The 18,279-nt window shown below is 58.6% G+C and overlaps 3 protein-coding genes across 8 annotated transcripts; 2 read left to right on the top strand and 1 right to left on the bottom strand.

Annotated features, from left to right (window-relative positions):
* Nucleotides 1-164: 164 nt before the first annotated feature.
* On the top strand, nucleotides 165-3,551 carry YPEL3 (yippee like 3). 4 transcript variants are annotated; one of them, XM_087869099.1, is made up of 5 exons: nucleotides 165-299; nucleotides 995-1,177; nucleotides 1,284-1,327; nucleotides 1,541-1,649; nucleotides 3,069-3,551. In XM_087869099.1, the coding sequence occupies exons 2-5, from the start codon at nucleotides 1,061-1,063 to the stop codon at nucleotides 3,156-3,158; spliced, it is 360 nt and encodes a 119-aa protein (XP_087725225.1). In that variant the 5' UTR covers nucleotides 165-299; nucleotides 995-1,060; the 3' UTR covers nucleotides 3,159-3,551. The 4 variants fall into 4 exon arrangements, with proteins under 4 accessions (XP_087725225.1, XP_087725228.1, XP_087725229.1 ...); XM_087869102.1 differs by lacking the exon at nucleotides 165-299 and adding an exon at nucleotides 305-402; XM_087869103.1 differs by lacking the exon at nucleotides 165-299 and adding an exon at nucleotides 463-486.
* Nucleotides 3,552-3,616: 65 nt separating this feature from the next.
* Nucleotides 3,617-9,158, top strand: TBX6 (T-box transcription factor 6). 2 transcript variants are annotated; one of them, XM_045785935.2, is made up of 8 exons: nucleotides 3,617-4,821; nucleotides 4,905-5,139; nucleotides 6,069-6,336; nucleotides 6,421-6,567; nucleotides 6,646-6,716; nucleotides 7,817-7,890; nucleotides 7,974-8,157; nucleotides 8,239-9,158. In XM_045785935.2, exons 1-8 carry the CDS (start codon nucleotides 4,704-4,706, stop codon nucleotides 8,450-8,452), a joined length of 1,311 nt encoding a protein of 436 aa, XP_045641891.2. In that variant the 5' UTR covers nucleotides 3,617-4,703; the 3' UTR covers nucleotides 8,453-9,158. The 2 variants fall into 2 exon arrangements, with proteins under 2 accessions (XP_045641891.2, XP_087725205.1); XM_087869079.1 differs by having other exon boundaries at nucleotides 6,069-6,567.
* Nucleotides 9,159-9,251: 93 nt separating this feature from the next.
* PPP4C (protein phosphatase 4 catalytic subunit) lies at nucleotides 9,252-16,676 on the bottom strand. 2 transcript variants are annotated; one of them, XM_045785936.2, is made up of 9 exons: nucleotides 16,575-16,676; nucleotides 16,179-16,341; nucleotides 12,667-12,718; nucleotides 12,028-12,078; nucleotides 11,712-11,813; nucleotides 11,005-11,178; nucleotides 10,788-10,914; nucleotides 9,782-9,971; nucleotides 9,252-9,699 (listed from the first exon to the last, which is right to left on the bottom strand). In XM_045785936.2, exons 2-9 carry the CDS (start codon nucleotides 16,274-16,276, stop codon nucleotides 9,570-9,572), a joined length of 924 nt encoding a protein of 307 aa, XP_045641892.1. In that variant the 5' UTR covers nucleotides 16,277-16,341; nucleotides 16,575-16,676; the 3' UTR covers nucleotides 9,252-9,569. The 2 variants fall into 2 exon arrangements, with proteins under 2 accessions (XP_045641892.1, XP_045641893.2); XM_045785937.2 differs by lacking the exon at nucleotides 16,575-16,676 and adding an exon at nucleotides 13,794-13,849 and having other exon boundaries at nucleotides 16,179-16,322.
* Between the last annotated feature and the right edge of the window lie 1,603 nt (nucleotides 16,677-18,279).

The following is an 18,279-nucleotide window of genomic DNA, read 5'->3' as shown; positions in this document are numbered from 1 at the left end:
GCCGCATTTCCGGGCCGGCCAGAGCCGAGAGCAGGGGGAAGGGCAGCCCGGGCCTGCGCTGGCCGCTGTGTGACGCGCCCCCTCATTTGCATGCGGCGCGCCGATTGGCCACGGCGACCGCCGGGACCAGAGGCCGGCCCCCTCCCCCTCCCGCCGCAGCGGCGGCAGCAGCTGGTCTCGGTGTAAACAAGTCGCGGCGGCTGCGAACCCGGGCCGGGGGGGACGGCGCCCACCAGGAGCGCCCCCCACTCCCAGGCCAGGCCACCCCGGCGGACCGGGCCCCCGCGCGCCCAGGCGAGGTGAGGCCCGCATCGTCCCGGCTGCGCGGCGCCCCGCGCCCCCGCCCCGCCAGCGAGGACTGCCCCCTTTCCCCGGCGCCCGCCCCCCAGCCCCGCGCCCCAGGTGAGCCCCGGGGTCTCAGGTAAGGCTCCGCGTTGCAGGTAAGCGCCCCTCGGCACAGACGAGGCCTCGGCGCCCCACCCCCAGGTAAGAGCCCCTCCCCTCCTAGGTGACCCCCCCACCTTCAGTGAGGGCCTCTGCCTTCTCCAGGTGAGGGACCCTCTCCGCAGGTGAACTCCCTGTTCCTCAAGTGGAGCCGCTTCCCTCCCCCACCCCACCCCCCGCCCTTGGCAGTTCAGGTGAGGTCCTAAGGACCATCCAGTTCCCACCCCCTCCATACTTCCCCCTAAACCAGAACTGACAGCTCATCCACTCTAAAGCCCCTTCCTCCAGCTTCAGTTGCCAGGTCAGCAGGGGTGAGGCCGGAAGTAGATGGGTGACTCACCTCAGGCTCCTCCAAGCCTCAGTTTCCCCGTGATGCAACTTGGGGCCTCCTCAGTGAGTCAAAACGGAGCCGGCTCTGGCCCCTGGAGAAGCTGGTGGCTCTGGGGAGAGGAGACAGCAGCCAAGTGTGACAGAGAGTCCCCACGGCCCTGGGTGTGCCTGCATGTGTGTGGCCCGGGTCCTGACAGCCCACTCCCTCCCTCCCCGGCAGGCACTGGGCTCCCTCTGCTCCCCGTGGGCTGCTCCCCGCGTGGGGCCACTGCCCCCGGCCCCCGCCATGGTGCGGATTTCAAAGCCCAAGACGTTTCAGGCCTACTTGGATGACTGTCACCGGAGGTATAGCTGTGCCCACTGCCGCGCTCACCTGGCCAACCACGACGACCTCATCTCCAAGGTAACCAGGTCCCGGTTGGGGCTAGAACGAGAGGCTAGAAGGGGTACCTGGCAACTCTCCACCAATAGCCCTGACTCCCTTCCTTTCTCCCTCCCCCCCCCTTTAGTCCTTCCAGGGCAGTCAGGGGCGTGCCTACCTCTTCAACTCTGTGTGAGTATTCGGTCCCCCTTCTTTCTTTCCCTGACCTCTGTTGTGACCTGTGACCCCTGGCATCATGCTGAGACTCCCAGAGTGCCCTGATTCAGGTTGGAAGATGTGATCGCCCTTCTCTTGGATGCTAAGGACAGACACAGTTGGATACGAGCTAGAGGGGGGCTTTGTGATGGCGGGACCCTCCCTGGGACTGCCCCCATGTCCCCGCAGGGTTAACGTGGGCTGCGGGCCAGCCGAGGAGCGGGTGCTGCTGACAGGCCTCCATGCTGTCGCTGACATCCACTGCGAGAACTGCAAGACGACTTTGGGCTGGAAATATGTGAGTCTGTGACCTGTGACCCCAGGCTACCCTTTGACCCAACCTCACATCACCTGTTCCTCCTCACAAGCAGTTATGCACTCATGTTTCAGCGCACAGGCCCAGCTCCCACCAGTCGGACTGTCTTTTCATCCCCTGACCATGTTCTCTTCTGTCACATCCTGCAAGGGCTTTTAGACTTTTTCTCTCCGCCCATCCCTCTCCTCACAGACACATGCACCCCCCTTTTAGAGATGAGGCCATCAGCAGAATGACCATTTACTGAGTGCTTATGGGCCACGCACTGTTGTGTGTGCTTGGTACACATTAGCCCATGCCGTCATTACAACAGTCCTATAGGTAGAGTCTATTATTAACTCCACTTTCCAGAAGGAAAGAAGGCCCAGAGAGGTTAGGTAACTTCTGCAAGATCACACAACTGTGAGGAAAAGCATAGGGACCAGAATCCTGGTTGTGTGTTCTGTTTGTTTGTTTTTAACTCCACGTCCTTGACAGCCAGCTTCCACTGCGGGGTTAGAGAAGTTCAGGGGTTTAGAGATGTTGCCCAAGACCCCACAGCAACATGGAGCTTGGGTCCACGGCCTCCTTTTCACTGCCCTCATTGCCATAGCTGCTGTCCAGGGTCTGATTTCACTACCCTGAGTCTCATTGCCTTATCTGGCAGTGGAGGAGAAAGCCACCACCTCGCACCCAAAATTGTTATGGGGATCAGATCAGATGCGGCAAAAGAAGATGCTCTTGGGAAACGGCAAGGGCCAGGACTCCTCAGGCATCCCTTGGAGCTGTGGTGCCTCTTTGGGGGGCGGATGGCCCAGGCGGGCTGCCCTAACCCGAGTTCACCGTTGGCCTTGCCACAGATTTCCTTTGTGTCCCCAGATGGGTGGCTCAACCTCTCTGGACCTCTGTCAGATAAAGAGATGGCCTGATCCAGAGGTCAAAAATTCAAGTGCTGCAGGGCCAAGCAGATACTGGGGGTCTGCAAAAGGGGCAGGAGAGCTCTGGGGAGGGAGGGGACAGTCTCTGCCAAACGAGTGAGCCTGGCCCACCTGTGTTTTCGTATTTTAAGGTTATTTTTACTGAACTATCTGCTGGCCAAACAAAACACATGTGTAGGACAAAACTGGCATTTAGCTACCAGTCTGTAATCCCTGGATCTTTTAGAAACTTCCGTATCCTCTCTGTTGGAGCCAACAATAGTACTTAAAAAGTACCAGTAATTCAGAGAGTTGGGTCTGTCCCATTAGTGAGAAATGTGGCTCTGTCATTTACCAGCTGTCTGTCTTATGGCCAGGTGGTTTGGCTTCTCTGCATGACAGTTTCATTATATGTAAAATGGGGCCAGTCATACCTGCTCCCCAACCCTGATCCCTTTTGGTAAAGCCCTTGCTCCGGGGATGATGTCTTCTCCCCTCTTTTCAGGAACAGGCCTTCGAGAGCAGCCAGAAGTACAAAGAGGGGAAGTACATCATTGAACTCAACCACATGATCAAAGACAACGGCTGGGACTGACCCCTGCTCCTGCCCATGTGGCTCGAGCCCGGCTGGACGCCAGGGGGCGCCACTGGCTTCCCTCCAGGAGAAGGGAGCTCTGGACCCTCAGGGCCCCTACAGAGGAAGGATCCAGCTCCTGTACATATATTTTATTGCATGCACTGTGACCTTGGGGGGAAATCAGAAGGTGGACGACACCCCCGCACCTCCCTGCGATCTGGCTGGCTTGGATCTCGTTTTTAACCCCTTCCTGCCTCTCCTGCCCTATAGATATGGCCTGTGTGCTGCTCCCCCGGCCCCATTGCACCGTCTGCCCTGTGAACTCCTCCCACCGGGCCCCTCTTACCCCACGCGTGTCTGCTCCCCTCGTTCTGTAGCGTTTGTACATAATAAAACAATGGAGTGGAGACAGCCCCAGGCTCACGTGGAATCCGGGAAAGGGGGACTCAAATGCTGATTTCTGCCTCTGTAGACCTGTTCTTTTCTGGGCCCCACATGGCATGGGGTAGGCACTGCGGTCAAAGCCAGGAGTCTGCGCTCCGGGGGCTCAGCCATCTGAGACCCAGGACCCATCTCTGCCCATGGAGCTTCCCGACCCCACTTTGCCTGCCTAGGCCTTGACCTCGGCTGATCTGCGCCTTCTCGGCTTTAACGTTTTGCCGCCGCCTAGAGGCAAGCTCTCCTGGGAGGCCACCGCGCCGCCAGTCTCGCCGCCCTTCTCGTCGCGACTACAATTTCCAGCGGCCCCAGCGGCATCTGAACGTCTGCTGTGCACCGAGTGTCGGCGCTGGGCCTGCTGGGAAGTGTAGTTCCGAGGGTTCCCCAGCGCGGGACCTTCTGGGAAACCCCGGCACAGGCCTTCAGAGACTGTTGAGCTGTGCGGGCTTCTGCGCTTCGGAGACTCTGCGGAGGGTGGAAGTCTTGCAGAATGGGAAGCAGGAAGGAAGGACTCCAGGGTTCGGGCCTCGGCTGCGGACTCCTCCAGGTCCCCAGTGCCCCGCGTAACAATAAGCTCAGGCCCAGTCCCTCCAGCCCTGCTCTTTCCCTCCAGTCCTGCTTCATCCCTCCAAGCTCTGACCTCCGAGGGAAGGGGGTGGAGGTGGGGGTACCTGCTAGAAAAGTCTGGGGCGCCAAGGTCTACCCCAGGACTCTAGGCTCCATCCCAGGGTCCAGGCCCCGCCCCTCAGTAGCTTATCCCTAGCCGGGGCTCCCCCCGTGGGAACGGGGACCAGCTGGCCGGAAGCGCCAAACTGCGTCCCTGTCGAGCCCCGGGGATCAATCAGGCCGAGGAGTTAATTATGTAATGAGGGGGCAGGGGGTCGGAGCTAATGAAGCCTGGGGTGGGGGGAGAGAAGGGGAGGGTACCCAGGAATCCGGCCCCCTCTTGGACCCCTTCCAGGCCCCAGGGGTCTCCACCCCAGCCCAACTCCTGGGCCCCAAATAGGGGAGGGGCTGTGATCCTGGGTCTGGAAGGGGCTGAGCTGTGAGCTATAAAGGGGGCATCTCTCAGCACCGGGGGACTGACTCTAGGCAGCGTGACCTGAGGCCAGGCAGGACTACTCCATGTACCATCCACGAGAGTTGTACCCCTCCCTGGGGACAGGCTACCGCCTTGGGCCCCCCCAGCCGGGGACAGATTCCAGCTTCCCGCCTGCCCTGGCAGAGGGCTACCGCTACCCTGGTGAGCATGGGGACCAGCTCCTGTGTAGGGACCGTGGGGGGCTGTGGCCCTCTGCTGGCTCCTCATTCTGCCCCCGTCTCCAGATCTGGACACTCCCAAATTGGATTGCTTCCTGTCCGGGATTGAGGCTGCTCCCTGCACCCTGGCCGCTCCCCCACCCCTGCCCCCGCTGGCCCCCGCCCTGGGCACTGAGCCGGCCCCCCCAGCCCCAGAGGCCCTTCATTCGCTCCCTGGAGTCAGCCTGAGCCTGGAGAACCGGGAGCTGTGGAAAGAGTTCAACTCTGTGGGAACAGAGATGGTCATCACCAAAGCTGGGAGGTGAGGGCCGGGCCAGGGTCAGAGGGCCCAGTGTGTTCCTGGTGGGGTCTGTGGGAAAGGCAGGGTTCCTGGCGATGGGGCTAGGTTTGGGGGTTGCTAGAGGGTCTAGAGCTCTGCTTGAGTTCAGGGTGTGAGTGTGGCCTGGGTCAAGGGTCACTCTAAGGTTGGATCGGGGTCATTTGTGGCAAGGGCCAAGGGTCAGTCTGTGGAATCTGTAGCTGGTTTAGGGACCAACCTATAGCAAGGGTCCTAGGTCAGCCTGGGCCTGGGTCAGAAAGTCTGGCTGGGTTATAGGTGCATTTGTGGCCCAGATCAGGGGTCAGCCTGCGGCGGGAGCCAGCGTTCAGACGACGGCTGGGGTCAAGGGCCAGCCAGTGACCAGCATTCAGGGAAATCTGGCCAGGATCGGGGTCAGTATATGACTAGGTCTGGAGTCACCCTGGAGGCAGGGATGCGGTCAGCATGTGGCCCATGTCCTTCTAGGCCGGGAGCTCAGGCCCGAGCATGCTAAGTCCTCTGCCTCGCTGCAGACAGGACATTTTTTTCCCCGAAGCAGGTTTGGCCAGCGGTGTAGACTGGTGCTGGAGATTAGGTGAGGAGAGCAGAGTGGGGGGCAGCAGACTCCTGGAAGGATTTTAGGGACAGAACTGTGTCACCACGGCTTCTGCGCATGGAGTTGGAGGGGCGAGGAGTCAGGAGTCCTGGCTCTGCTCCTAAACCACTGTGTGACCCTGGTCAGATCCCCTGTCTGTCGTGTTTCCCGTGTGTAAAATGGGATGCTCGAAGACCCTGCGTTCTGAATTCTAATTCCACCTCCCCTGACGGGTCTCTGACAAAACCGGGTGAGCTGGCGGGGGGCACAGCCACCACTGTGCCCACTCCCGGCCAGTGGGTAGCACCAGGCCTCTCCCATCCCCTCCCCCGTCCAGGCGCATGTTCCCGGCTTGTCGAGTATCAGTCACTGGCCTGGACCCCGAGGCCCGCTACCTGTTTCTTCTGGATGTGGTTCCAGTGGATGGGGCTCGCTACCGCTGGCAGGGCCGGCGCTGGGAGCCCAGCGGCAAGGCGGAACCCCGCCTGCCTGACCGCGTCTACATTCACCCCGACTCTCCTGCCACGGGCGCACACTGGATGCGGCAGCCTGTGTCCTTCCACCGTGTCAAGCTCACCAACAGCACCCTGGACCCCCATGGCCATGTGAGGCCCCGGCGGCTGGGAGGACAGGCTGAGGGGTGGGGGTGGGGCCCCAGGCAGGGAGTGATCTCGGTGCTTCTCTCCCAGCTGATCTTGCACTCCATGCACAAGTACCAGCCCCGCATACACCTGGTGCGGGCAGCCCAGCTCTGCAGCCAGCACTGGGGGGGGGTTGCCTCCTTCCGCTTCCCTGAGACCACATTCATCTCTGTGACAGCCTACCAAAACCCGCGGGTAAGTGACCCCGCTTGAGGGGGGTGGTGGGCCCTGCCCCGGCCCGCGGGGGCTTTGACCCTGGATGTGTGTCCCCAGATCACACAACTGAAGATCGCAGCCAATCCCTTTGCCAAGGGCTTCCGGGAGAACGGCAGAAACTGTAAGAGGTGGGCATTGTTCATTCATTCCCTCGCTCATTCAGCAAATGTTCGTGAGCTGACCACGGTGTGCCAGGAACACAGGAGTAAGTAAGGACGTTCATCACTCGTGTTTCCCATTGAGCACCTGCTGTGTGCCACGCACAGTTCCAGGCGCTGGAGATCCATCCGTGAACAAAACCAAAGCCCCTGCCCTTATGGGGCTGATACTCTAGGGGACAGAGGAGGCAAGCAAACAGACATAAGTAAAATATTACATGTTAGGGATAAGTTCTGAAGAGAAAAGAAATGAAGGAAGAGAGGAAGGACCGGAGCGAGGTATACAATAGATTAGAGGCCTGGACAAGTCCTAAAGGGTATATAGTGGGCATCTGAGGAAAGGCGGGCCAAGAAGCAGGAACAGCCTATGCGAGGGCCCTGAGGGAGGGTGCGCCGGTGGCGTGGGTGGAGGGGAAGAGGCAAGTCAGAGGCGAAGGGGAGCCGCGTTCTGTTGGGTACTAAAGGTTTAGTTAGGACTCTGGCTTCTATTCTGAGTACGGAGGACCACTCCCGCGGAGCTGTCGCTTGCCCTCGAGGTGTGTCAGGCAGCCATTAATCAAAGGGTCACCCGAACACATGTAAACTGTGGACAGATGTCATGAGGGAGGTTGTGTCATGCTGTGGGAGTTCGGGAGGACTTCCTTGAGGAAGTGAGACAAGAATGGGAACTGAGACAAGGATGAGCTCAACAGGTGAGCAGGGGCAGACAGAAGAGGATTCCAGAATCGGGCGGCAAGGCAGTTATGGTGGCTTGGCAAGCCAAGCGGGATGAGCGGGGTTCAGAGCATGCCCTGGCCTTCTAGCTTGGGAGCGGTTTCGCAAATGCAATACATGCAATAGGAAAGCATTGGAAAGTTTTAAGGGGGAAAATCGAGCCCAGTTCCGCCGCTTTCTAGTCACTTCTCTGGCCTTCAGTTCCTTCATCTGTAGAATGGGTATAATAATGGCACCTACCCGACAGGGTCCCTGGGAGGGTGAAATGCCTGGCAAGTGCTATTACTACCACCATCATCACCATCACCATCACCATCGTCGTCATCATCATCATCATCATTGTCACTGTTCTCCAGGGAGCGAGATGCCCGTGTGAAGAGGAAACTGCGGGGCCCAGAGCCGGTAGCCGCAGAGGCCTATGGGAGTGGAGGTGAGCATAGTCTCAGTAGTGACGGGGGCCAGTCCTCAGGCGCCAGTCTTCCTTAGCGCAACCTGTCCCCTCTGTCTCCCCAGATGCACCAGGCGGTCCCTGTGATTCCACGCTGGGTGGGGACATCCGCGAGTCGGACCCAGAGCAGGCCCCGGCCCCCCGCGAAGCTGCCCCAGCGCCAGCCCCTCCGTGTGGTGGCTCCAGTGCCGAAGCCTACCTTCTGCACCCCGCGGCTTTTCATGGAGCCCCCAGTCACCTTCCAACCAGGTGAGTGGGACGAGGGCACGGAGCTGGGCTGTTCTAAGTTGGGGTCCCTTGCCCCTGTTCTGACACCTCTCTTGACTTCAGGAACCCCAGCTTCCCTGAGGCTCCAGACTCGGGGCGTCCGACCCCCTACTCAGCTGCGTTCCTGGAGCTGCAGCCTGGGCCAGGGGGCTCAGGATACCCAGCAGCTGCACCCCCGGCACCCTTCGCCTCGCACTTCCTCCAGGGGGGTCCCTTCCCCCTTGCCTACCCCGGCCCTGGGGCTTACCTGGATGTGGGCTCCAAACCAATGTACTGAGCTCTCTGGGGGCCCCTCTGCCTCCCTCCCTATCTTCCATCACAGACCTCCGCTGCCCTTCCCCCAGGCCTGCAGCCCCATCACTTCCACTGGCCCCATCCCCCACACCAAATGGCTGCCTGGGGCCTCCCCCACCCCACTTCACACTTTGATTTCACTCCCACCCACCCTGGCTTCAAAGCTCTGGCTAAGCTGCTGGGAGTCCAGCTGGGGCCAGCTTCCCCTTCCAGGCTCTCACCTGGGTGTGAATGAAGGGAGGCTCTGCCTGGCCAAATGGGGCCGCTGCCCAGCTCTCCCACCTCCTGGGCCTCACCCTTGGGCTCCGCAAGTTGTACCCCCTCACCCCAGCGCAAGCCACACCAGTCTGTTCTCAGGACCAGAGTATTTTTGTTAATAAAACTCCAAAGGCCTCAGTGCTCTAGAAACGTCAGCTAATGCTGTTGAGCCCTGGGCGGGGCTGGGCAAGCGAAGGTTCTGTGGGAAGACCTGGGCCCCGATTCCGACTTGCCAATTTCCTGCTGCTTGACCATCGTGCGCGTAAATCAGCAGCTCTGGGACTGTTTCCTTTCCAGGGAAATGGGGAAATCTGAATGTCCTGACACTCACTTGTTTTGAGAATTAAATAAGGCCGCTTCTGAGAACCCAGCTCTCTACCTAGCACGTGGCAAGCCTCCGGGGAACAGCTGCTGTCACTGGATCTAGCCCAGGAGGCTCTGGGGCAGTCAAGGTCCTCTGTGCACCCCAGGTCCCAGGCCGGCGTTGCTGGTCATTACCCATCAAGTCGGACACAAACCCAAAGACCATTTTTCTCCTTTTATTAGAATTTTTCTTTTTTTCTCTCAAAATTTTTTATCTAAAAACAAACAAAAAAAAAAAAAAGGAAAAAAGAAAACCAAAAAATTATTGGAAACTCCATGGTTCAAGTGGGAAGAAAGGAGAGGAGCGTGGAGCCAAGGCTCCGAGCCTCTCCAGAGAAAGTCCTCACCCTCGAAGTGCCCTCTCTGGGGGGAGAGCAGAGCTGAGATAGCCCCCCGATGCCCAGCCTCCGTCTGGAGAAGAGGGCAGAGTCACAGTGGTCCGAGGGCCAGAGAGGCTGGAGGGGCAGGGGCTGGAGGGATCACAGGAAGTAATCGGCCACGGGCTTCTTGGAGGGGATGCCCCGGGTCTCTTGGGGAGCAGCCTCGAAGATGATGAAATCTTTCTGGAGGTGCTCATCCAGCTCCAAGATGGCTGCCACGTTCCCACAGCTGGCAGGGGGAGGCGGTAGCGTCAGAGTGGGTCAGCCCGGCTCCCCACCCCAACCTTGACCTCCCGGCCCGGGCAGCTCACCGGTAGCAATAGTTGGGTGCTGACCACACAGTGAGCACAGTCTCATTGAAGTGCCACTTGTAACCTTCCATCACCAGTTGGTGGGCACGGCAGATCATGTCAATGTCATTGGCCGCGTTGAACTGGGCCACCACGTCACTGCCGAACAGGTAGCCAGCCCCACGGGGGCTCACGCCCCAGCCTGTTGTGTCTGAGGCAAAGGAAGGTAGGGATGGGGGGAGACGGCGCCCTCAAGGCATCTCTGGTGCCCACTGCCCTTCGAAAGAGAACATCCCATCCCCTTCTCCAAATCAGGCCCCTGGGGCAAGAGCCCAGGGCCGGAGTGTGTTCTGGGGGATCCTGGAGACAGGACAGCAAATGCCGGAGCAGAGAAGCTCCAAAGGAGAAAGAACTTTCGGACAGTTGGAGCTGCCCCGTCATCAGAGTGACCATGTGATTTACTGGCTAAACAGGTGTACCCGAAAGTGAAAGGAGGTGCTGATAATGACCACGAGGGTCCAGCAGGTGTGAAGAGGGCTGGCCCGGCCACCTTGGGGGTGGCGGCCAGGCAGTTGGGCAGGGCAGGGAGGGAGCGGAGGCCGTGCCGTCACAGAAGGAGCTCCGGACTGGTATTTGGGAGACTCAGCTTTCAATCCCGGCTCTGCTCTAGACGAGCTGGGGGACCCCACAAAATGAGGGATCCTCAGGGGCCAGCATTCTGGGAGTCTACCCTCTGCAGAAGCCCCTTCACACTGAGGGCACGGATGACCTTGTCCCAACAAGCCTCTCAGCGAGGACACACACGCCCAACCCGTCTCCGAGCTCAACGCACCAGCTGCCCGTGCCCGCCCCCCCCCCGCACGCAGCGTGCCCGTGAAGACCAGCCCCGCTCTGCTCTTCCCCACCGTCTGGCCCGACCGTCCCTTCCACCCTTTAAACTGTCCCTTTCACCACAGGACCCCCTCAGTCTCCTGCCAAACTAAGGGAAGAGCCCGCCTGCCCCTGCCCGCCCCACCCCCGCCCTCACCTTCAGGGTCGGACCAGAGCAGGTCACACATGGGCCCATCGTGGGGCACCTCTTGCTTCCGGTCAATCGTCCGGATCTGGTCCAGGGTCTGGATAGACGGGGAGAGGCCCCCGTGCACACAGAAGATCTACGGGGCGACAAGACAGGAGCGCGGGCAAGCTGAGCCCAGCGCCTCCCCCACCCGTCCCACCCCTGCAGGGCCCGGCGGCCGGCCCACCTTGCCATCGATGATGGCCGACAGGCTGAGGTAGTCGAAGATCTCCGTGCAGTAGCGCCACACGGTCACCGAGCCGTACTTGCGCAGACACTCGTCGTAGAAGCCGTAGACCTGGGTGATCTGGCGGCTCTCGTGGTTGCCCCGGATCAGGGTGATGCGGTCAGGATAGCGAACCTGCGGGCAGCCACCCGCACGGGGCTGGGCTCCGGGCTCTGGCCGTCCCTCGTCACCTCACCCTCCCTCCCGGACCTCCTCACGTGTCAGCCCCACCCAGTCCTCTCACGCCTGAGTCCTGCCGCACCCGCCTCGTAGGCCCCAGTCTCTCCTCCAGGGGCTCCGAAGCTGACCCCTCTCCATCAGCCACAAACTGAGTGGCTCCTCTTTCGCCACCGCGTCCTTACCCGGACCCCCGGGGGCCTTGTCATCTCGCCCACCAATGGAGACCATACCTAGGCGAACTCAACGCCCTGCTCTTTTCTGAACACGGGGGGCCTCTCTTCCCTCCCCTCCAACGCGCCGCTCTGACTCCCCCTCCAGGGGCCCCATCAGACGCCCCCGAGTCAAGGAGAGCGGCTCTGCCCACCCCCTGGCAAGCTGGACCCCAGCAGCACAGCTCAGAGCTGGGGGCAGATGGGGCAGGGGACGAGGGCACAGACAGGTCAGGCTGGAGGTGGCCCAGCTTGGGCACCCGAAGCCCGGGCTCCCACCTTAAGTGCCAGCAGCAGGAGGAACGTTTCGACGCTGTAGAAACCACGGTCCACAAAGTCTCCCATGAAGAGGTAGTTGGTCTCAGGGACGTCGCCACCCACCTGGTGGGGGGAGAAGATTCTGCCTGGTCCCAAAATGTCCCCCACCGTGGCAGCCCGTTCGCCAGTCAAGCAGTGGCCCTTCTTTCAGAGGGCCCACCTAACTGCAGGCCTCTCGCCCACACTCCACGCACCAAATTCAAAGCTGCCACTCTCAGTGAGAGGGGTCTTCCAGTCGGCCCCCAGGTTCTCTGTCCCACAGTCCCCCCACACTTACTCTGAACAGCTCCTTGAGGTCATAGAATTGCCCATGGATGTCGCCACATACCTGGGAGGTGAGGACAGGGGGGTCGGAACTCACACAGTCTGAAAGCTCTGCTCCCAGGGCCCAGCCTTCAAAACACGCCCTGCTTCAGGAGCTCCTCAGCCCTCCCGCCGAGTCTCTACTTTCCCGGGCCCAGAATCTACTCTCCTACCTGACTTCGCCGGGTCTAGAATCACACCCCATCCCACATGCAGCGCCCACTATTCTGTGGGAAGGGCCAGAGCCAGGTTGTTCCAGCTAGACCTGTAGCTTCTGGAGGACCTGGCCCTCTCCTCCCCGTTCCCCTCAAAGAACCCAGAAGCAAGCTCCTAGTAACAGAGAACACCCAGGAGCACGTGGAGGAGAATCACTCACCATACCAAGAGGCCTCCTATTCTGGCCAAGAGCGTCCCCCCAACAAATCAAAAGAGCCTTCCCATAACATCCGCTTCGTACAGCAAGGCTCCCTTGAAGATGGGAGAGCGAGCGGATACACGGGGCTGTCTGGGCTCTCCGGGATGAGGGCTGGGCCTCGGCAGCCCGTGAGATCAAGGGGAACGCACATGCACCTCCGAGAGCGAGCCGGGCTCTGGGAGGACAGACGGTACTCACGGTGACTGGCGAGTCCACTCTCTGTACGTTGCTCTCCTCTACCAAGATCTCTCTGGAGACAGGAGAAGACCAGGGTCACCACAGCCAAGCCAGCCTGGCCCAATTCCTCAGCTTTTTGGAGGGGAGGACATGAAGTAGTCCTTGAACCTCTAGGGGCAGGAGTGAGGTGTGCACGACCCCCAGGACGGGCTGGCCGGGCTTCCCCAAGGCCAACAGGCCAGAACCCAGACTCTTACTGCATTCAAAGCCCTTCCAAGGATGCAGTGGCCTTTCCAAGCCTTGACCTTCCCTGCTGCCTTCTTTCATACATCCGGGGCACATTCCAGAAAACAGACCTCCTCTCCACACAGAGCCCTCTGCTCACGCTGCTCCCTCGGCCTGGAGCGCTCTGAGACCGTGCCCCCCGCTGAGCTTACAGTCCCTCCCTGCCCATCACCGAGGCGTTGCCCAGACTGTCCAAAGGCACCCAGTCCTCAGACACACCGTCAAAGTGACACGCGGGGCTTTCTCCTTAGAGGGAGTGACAACTTTGTTCTTTCACTTCTCCCTGCAGTGGAGCCTATTACTACTTGAGGGAATGTGACATAAAACCACTCGGTCAGTTACAGACAGGCCATGGAAGAGGTGCCGCGCTTCCGGATTTCGACCTTGAGGCCAGCAGCAGTGACCATTCCAGGGCACGCCATGCCCCAGGACCGCGGGAGAAGCTTTGCATCGATGACACACTCGAAGAGCCAACCCCAAAGGCAGGCACTGTGACACCGCCCGCTGCCCAGATGAGTACACTGGCCACAGTCGCACAGGGGGGACTTGAACCAGGAGGCCCGGCTCCGGGGTCTGGAGCCTTTATCAAGCTGCTCCGGTGTGGGAGGGCCCCGGGCACTCGCCTACCTCTTCCTGCCAGCCTCCTCCCAGGAGACTCAGAGCTCCGGAGAACCATGGTTTTACCTATGCCCCTGAGGGTACTCTCTCTGACAAGGGCGCCTGGAGGGAAATGTGCCTGCTTGGCTTTCTGGGAATGCGAGGAGGCCCTGGCAGGGGTCTGAGGGCGCAGCCGGCAACCAGACCCTCCCACCGGGACAGCATCTCATGTCCAACATCCTTCCACATCAACTGCTTGTGCTGACCTTCCCAGCTGACCCAGGAAAGTTCTTTTCATCCTCATCTGACAGAGAAACTGCAGCTTAGAGGGAAAAAAGGGCAGGATCAAGGTCATGAAGCTGGAGAGTGAAAGAAGGGCAACTCAGGAGCCCAAAGTCCTAAGAATCTGTGCCAGCCTCACCCACAGATTCCAGGTCTAACGCCCCCCGACCCATGCTGGCAGGGCCCAGCATGGTCTGGGGACAAGGGCCAGCCTCCGACCCTAGCTCTGTCACTCGCAGCACAACATCCAAACTTTCAGGGCTCACACCTGCCCACCTTTACTTCCGCAACAAATGCCACCTTTAGGAAGCGCCTGCTGAAGCCCCAGTCCCTGTCCCGACGTGCAGAATCCCACTGGAGCTCCATAATAACATCGAAGTCTTGGAGAGGTATAGTGACTTGGCCAGGGTCATATTGTTTATAGGTGACAAAGCTGGAATTCATACTGAAGACCACCTGATTCCAACCCTCCGGTCTAGGGCTCAGTCCGTTAAGCATCTGCTTCGGCTCAGGTCATGATCGCAGGGTCCTGGGATCGAGCCCTGCATCGGGCTCCTTGCTCAGCGGGGAGTCTGCTTCTCCCTCTCCCCAACTCATGCTCTCTGTCTGTCTCACTCTTTCAAATAAATAAACAAAACTTAAAAAAAAAAAAAAAAAAAACAACCACCACCAGTCTGCTCTCTTACTATACTGACATAAAGAGAGAGAGAGAGCACGGAGGCTAGCTTTCTAGATGCAAGCACTAGCTACCATCACCACCAAATCAATTCAGGCCCTCAGGGCACGATGAGTCTTACAGGAAAAAGAACGGTGCCAAGTAACAACTGGTTTAAGTTCCTAAAAATGCCACTCAAGACCGAGGGAACAGGGATGACTACAAACACTTTGGGGCTGGTCCAGTCAGGGAAATTTTCTTTAGATGGCAAAACACAGAGAGTCACAGACAAGCATTTAAAACGAGGCCTTGCCTGTTCGTCAAACAGGCCTGGTCTGGCCGCTGTGGGTCTGTCTGAGGTAAAGCCAAGCGAGAGGCCGAGAGCCGCCAGTTCAGAGCCCAGCTCTGCCACTTTCTCTCTGGGTGACCTCAGTCGAGTCACGAGGCCTCTAGGAGTCATGTTAAAGGGAGCAAATAGTTCCAACCTCACAAGATTGCTGTGGGAAGACAGACGTTGCTTGTCAGTACAAGGCCTCTTGTACAATAGCGGGCCTGCTGTTCCACAAATGTAGGGTCATTTTGCTGGCTCCTTCCCGGTAATCTCCAGCGTGGTGCAAGCCCCAAACGGTACCTCAAGGGAGGCAGGTAAGTGGTCTCCTCACTGATGCCCAAACATCTCAGAGCCTCCACTCGTGCTCTCATCCTGCCGGGAATGTCCTTCCTCCCTGGCCCTGCTCCCATCCGCTATCCAAATTAGTTGCATCTTTCAAGGCCACCTTCTCTTAGAAGCCTTCCCCGGTGATGTCAGTCCTTATCGGCAACGCCCTCCCTACACGGTAGGAACAGTAACACCTAAAAGCTGCTGAACACTTACATTGTACCGAGGTGCTATGCTACGCTCGTCCCAAGAACCGACTTACTGGTTCTTCACCACCGTCTTCTTAAATACTCATTATTCCCACTTGACAGATGAAGAAACCGTGCGGAGAACTCAAGATCACCAACACTGCCAGTAAGTGGCGGCGCTCACATTCCAACCTAGAACCATCACATTCCAAAGCCGGAGCTCTCAACCACATCATCCTGCTTCCCACGGGCCTCCCTTCATGTCAGGTTTCATTCTACTCTGGCTGATTTGCTACCACTTCACCCTAAACACGCGGTAATCCAACTCCACCATCTTGCATTAAGGCCTGAAAAGAGACAGGACAGGGAGCGCTGGCTTCAGCCTCCATCCTTTTCTTGCTGGTTGACTCTGAACGTAAGAGTCCTCACCTGCAAAAGGAGGACAATTCCACCTGCTTTTAGGGGTTGTTCTTAGAATTAAAAAAATTTTTATAAACCACAGAGTCTTTAGCTTTCCTGCCTTGAACTTTTGTTCTTGTGGACACTCCCTTTTATCATCTTATTCTTCAAGGCCTTACGCCAAAGTTCAATTCCTCCAAGACACCTCTGTTCCCCCGACAAGTAGGGCTGTCTCCCTGAGCTTCCTAAGTACTTCTTATAACTCTCTAACGCCACTGAAAACACATCACCTAATACTTTAAGTGTCTTTCTCCAGGTCTGTCTTTTCCCAACAGGCTGTTTGCTCCTCGAGGGAAGTGGCTCTATTCTGCTCCTCTCTGGGAAAGATTCCAGGATGAACCAGGCCCCAAGTTCTCAGCTGGGTCTGCCCCAGGCCGGAACCCCGGGACAGCGGGGCCACCCGGCTCACCTGGCCTTAGCGCACAGGGCCTTGACTTCGCTCTCTTTGATGAGCTCGCAGCGCCGCAGTTGCTCGATCTGCCGGTCCAGGTCGCTGATCTCCGCCATGGCCCACCCCCCCGGCGCGGGTCAGAGCCGGGGCCGCCGCCCCCTCCGCACCGCACAGGGGTCTCCTGAGAAAGGCGAAGACGAGCCCGTGGATCAGAATGCCCGTAGCGGGCGCCGGGGGTGGAGGTAGGGAGGCAACTCGATCCTGGAGCTGGCCCGGCCCCCCCACCCCCGCCTCCCCTCACATCGGCCCCCGGACCCCCAAAGTCCCACGGCCCTGGCCGCTCCCCGCTAACTCCCGTCGAACCCCGCGGGCCCGCGCTCGGGACGGTGGCCTAGAGGGGTCTCGGACTATTACCGCCGCCGCGACTCCGGCTCCCGCTCCCGGGATCCCTGCCTTCCTCCTTCCCTTCGCTTTGGGCCGCCGCCACCGCCGCTTCTACTTCCGGCCCCGCCGCGGAAGCAAAGGGGGATCAGTTCCGCCGCGCGCCGGAAATGGCGTCATACACACACTCCCCTTCCCGCGCCGCGCCCCTAACCCCACCTCTCGAGCCTAAGAATGGAAATGAGCTGAGGAACCGGATGTCGGCAGCTTGCGAGCCGGGGTGACCGCGGGCGGAGGGGGCCGCTGCTAGTCGGGCGGATGGACACTCAGTGCGCTGCGCGGCACTCTCCGTGAGGGAAGAAAGTGAGCTGCGGCCCCGCTTGTAACTTCGTTGCACGCTTTGATTTCTGTTTGCGTCGGCCTCCCGCGTTACAATCCCTGAGGGTCGCCCTTGCAGCCCCAGTGCTTGGAACACGGCCGGGCAGAGTAGGCATACCTAAATACGTGTTCAATGGATGGAGGAATCCTGTCCAAATCTCCCTCCACAGCCCCGGAGAAATCTGCCAGAGAGGACCTCTGAAGTGAGAGGCAGAAAGGAAGCCACCTTGCTCACACCTAGCCTTCGCCCCGGTCAATATGACCTCCCTGATTCCAGAACAATCCCCGACATCCCTCAGTTGCTTCCTATTGTCTGCAAGTTGCATTCCTTTTTTTAAGGAATCCCTTCTAGTTTCTCCTCCACCTATCACTTACACGCTCTGGAATTCACTGTTATTATAAAAGGTCAAAAGCCCCAAATTGACATTTGAGAGGACTGGTCTGAGAGCATACTTTGTGGTGTCTGAGGCTTTGCACAGGCTGCTCCCTTCTGAAAAGTCCTTTTTACTATCTTCCGTTGACCTTAAGTTTTTATTTGCTTTACTTGACTTGGTTTCACAGGGAATTGAGTGAGGCTAGGCACAGAAGTGAGGCCAAAGTTTAGAGGAGTACTAAGAGTGGGAGAGGAGCACTAAGAGTGGGTTTGGTGTTGTATGTAGGCAACATGCAAATGTGCATTGAAGGAAAGGACCAAGTCCTTAAACTCCTAGAAGGTCCTAGTAAGTCAGCTCTATGACCATCCCTATAGGGATTCGGTTAAGTCCAGAGAGACCACAAAAGTCAAGGCTATTTTTTTTCTCTAGAGGGATGGTCAGACAGGAAAGGGCCCATATCGGGAAATTCAGGAAATGGCAAGAGTCACAAGGTCCCTGGTTATGACCAGGATCTAATTTGTCAGCTCGGAAGACCTGATGCATTAACTGCTACCCCCCAGCCTGGGTGACCGGGGAAGGGTTCAGGGCATGGCACAGGGGGTTAAGGGCAGGGCCTTTGTTCTGGCTTCCTGGAATACAGCAGCTACGTTGGCTCAGGGCTTAACCTGGAACCCGAGCCCCAGTTGTTTGTGTTGCTGAGGTCGCTGTTAGAAAGGGATTCCAGGTTTGTCAAGGGCTTCCCCAGCCCCAAGAAGATTAATTAAGAAGCTAGTTCTAATCCTATCTCCTGTTAAGATGGGAAAACAAAGCAGCTCAACAGTGTATATGAAGGACATACGTATTAACAATCTTTTATTCATCAAGAAAAGTGCCATCTCAAGCAGTACGGCCTTAAGCGTGAGCACCGACTCATACAGATCACTTGTGTCACCAGGCTCATAGCACTCGGGAAATGTTGGCTTTTTGTCAGCAACTGTTTTTGTCAG

This window comes from Ursus americanus, chromosome 2 (assembly GCF_024610735.1).
Source record: "Ursus americanus isolate L20-20 chromosome 2, mUrsAme1.1.p, whole genome shotgun sequence".
NCBI lineage: Eukaryota > Metazoa > Chordata > Mammalia > Carnivora > Ursidae > Ursus > Ursus americanus.
This window is presented reverse-complemented; position numbering and strand designations above follow the sequence as displayed.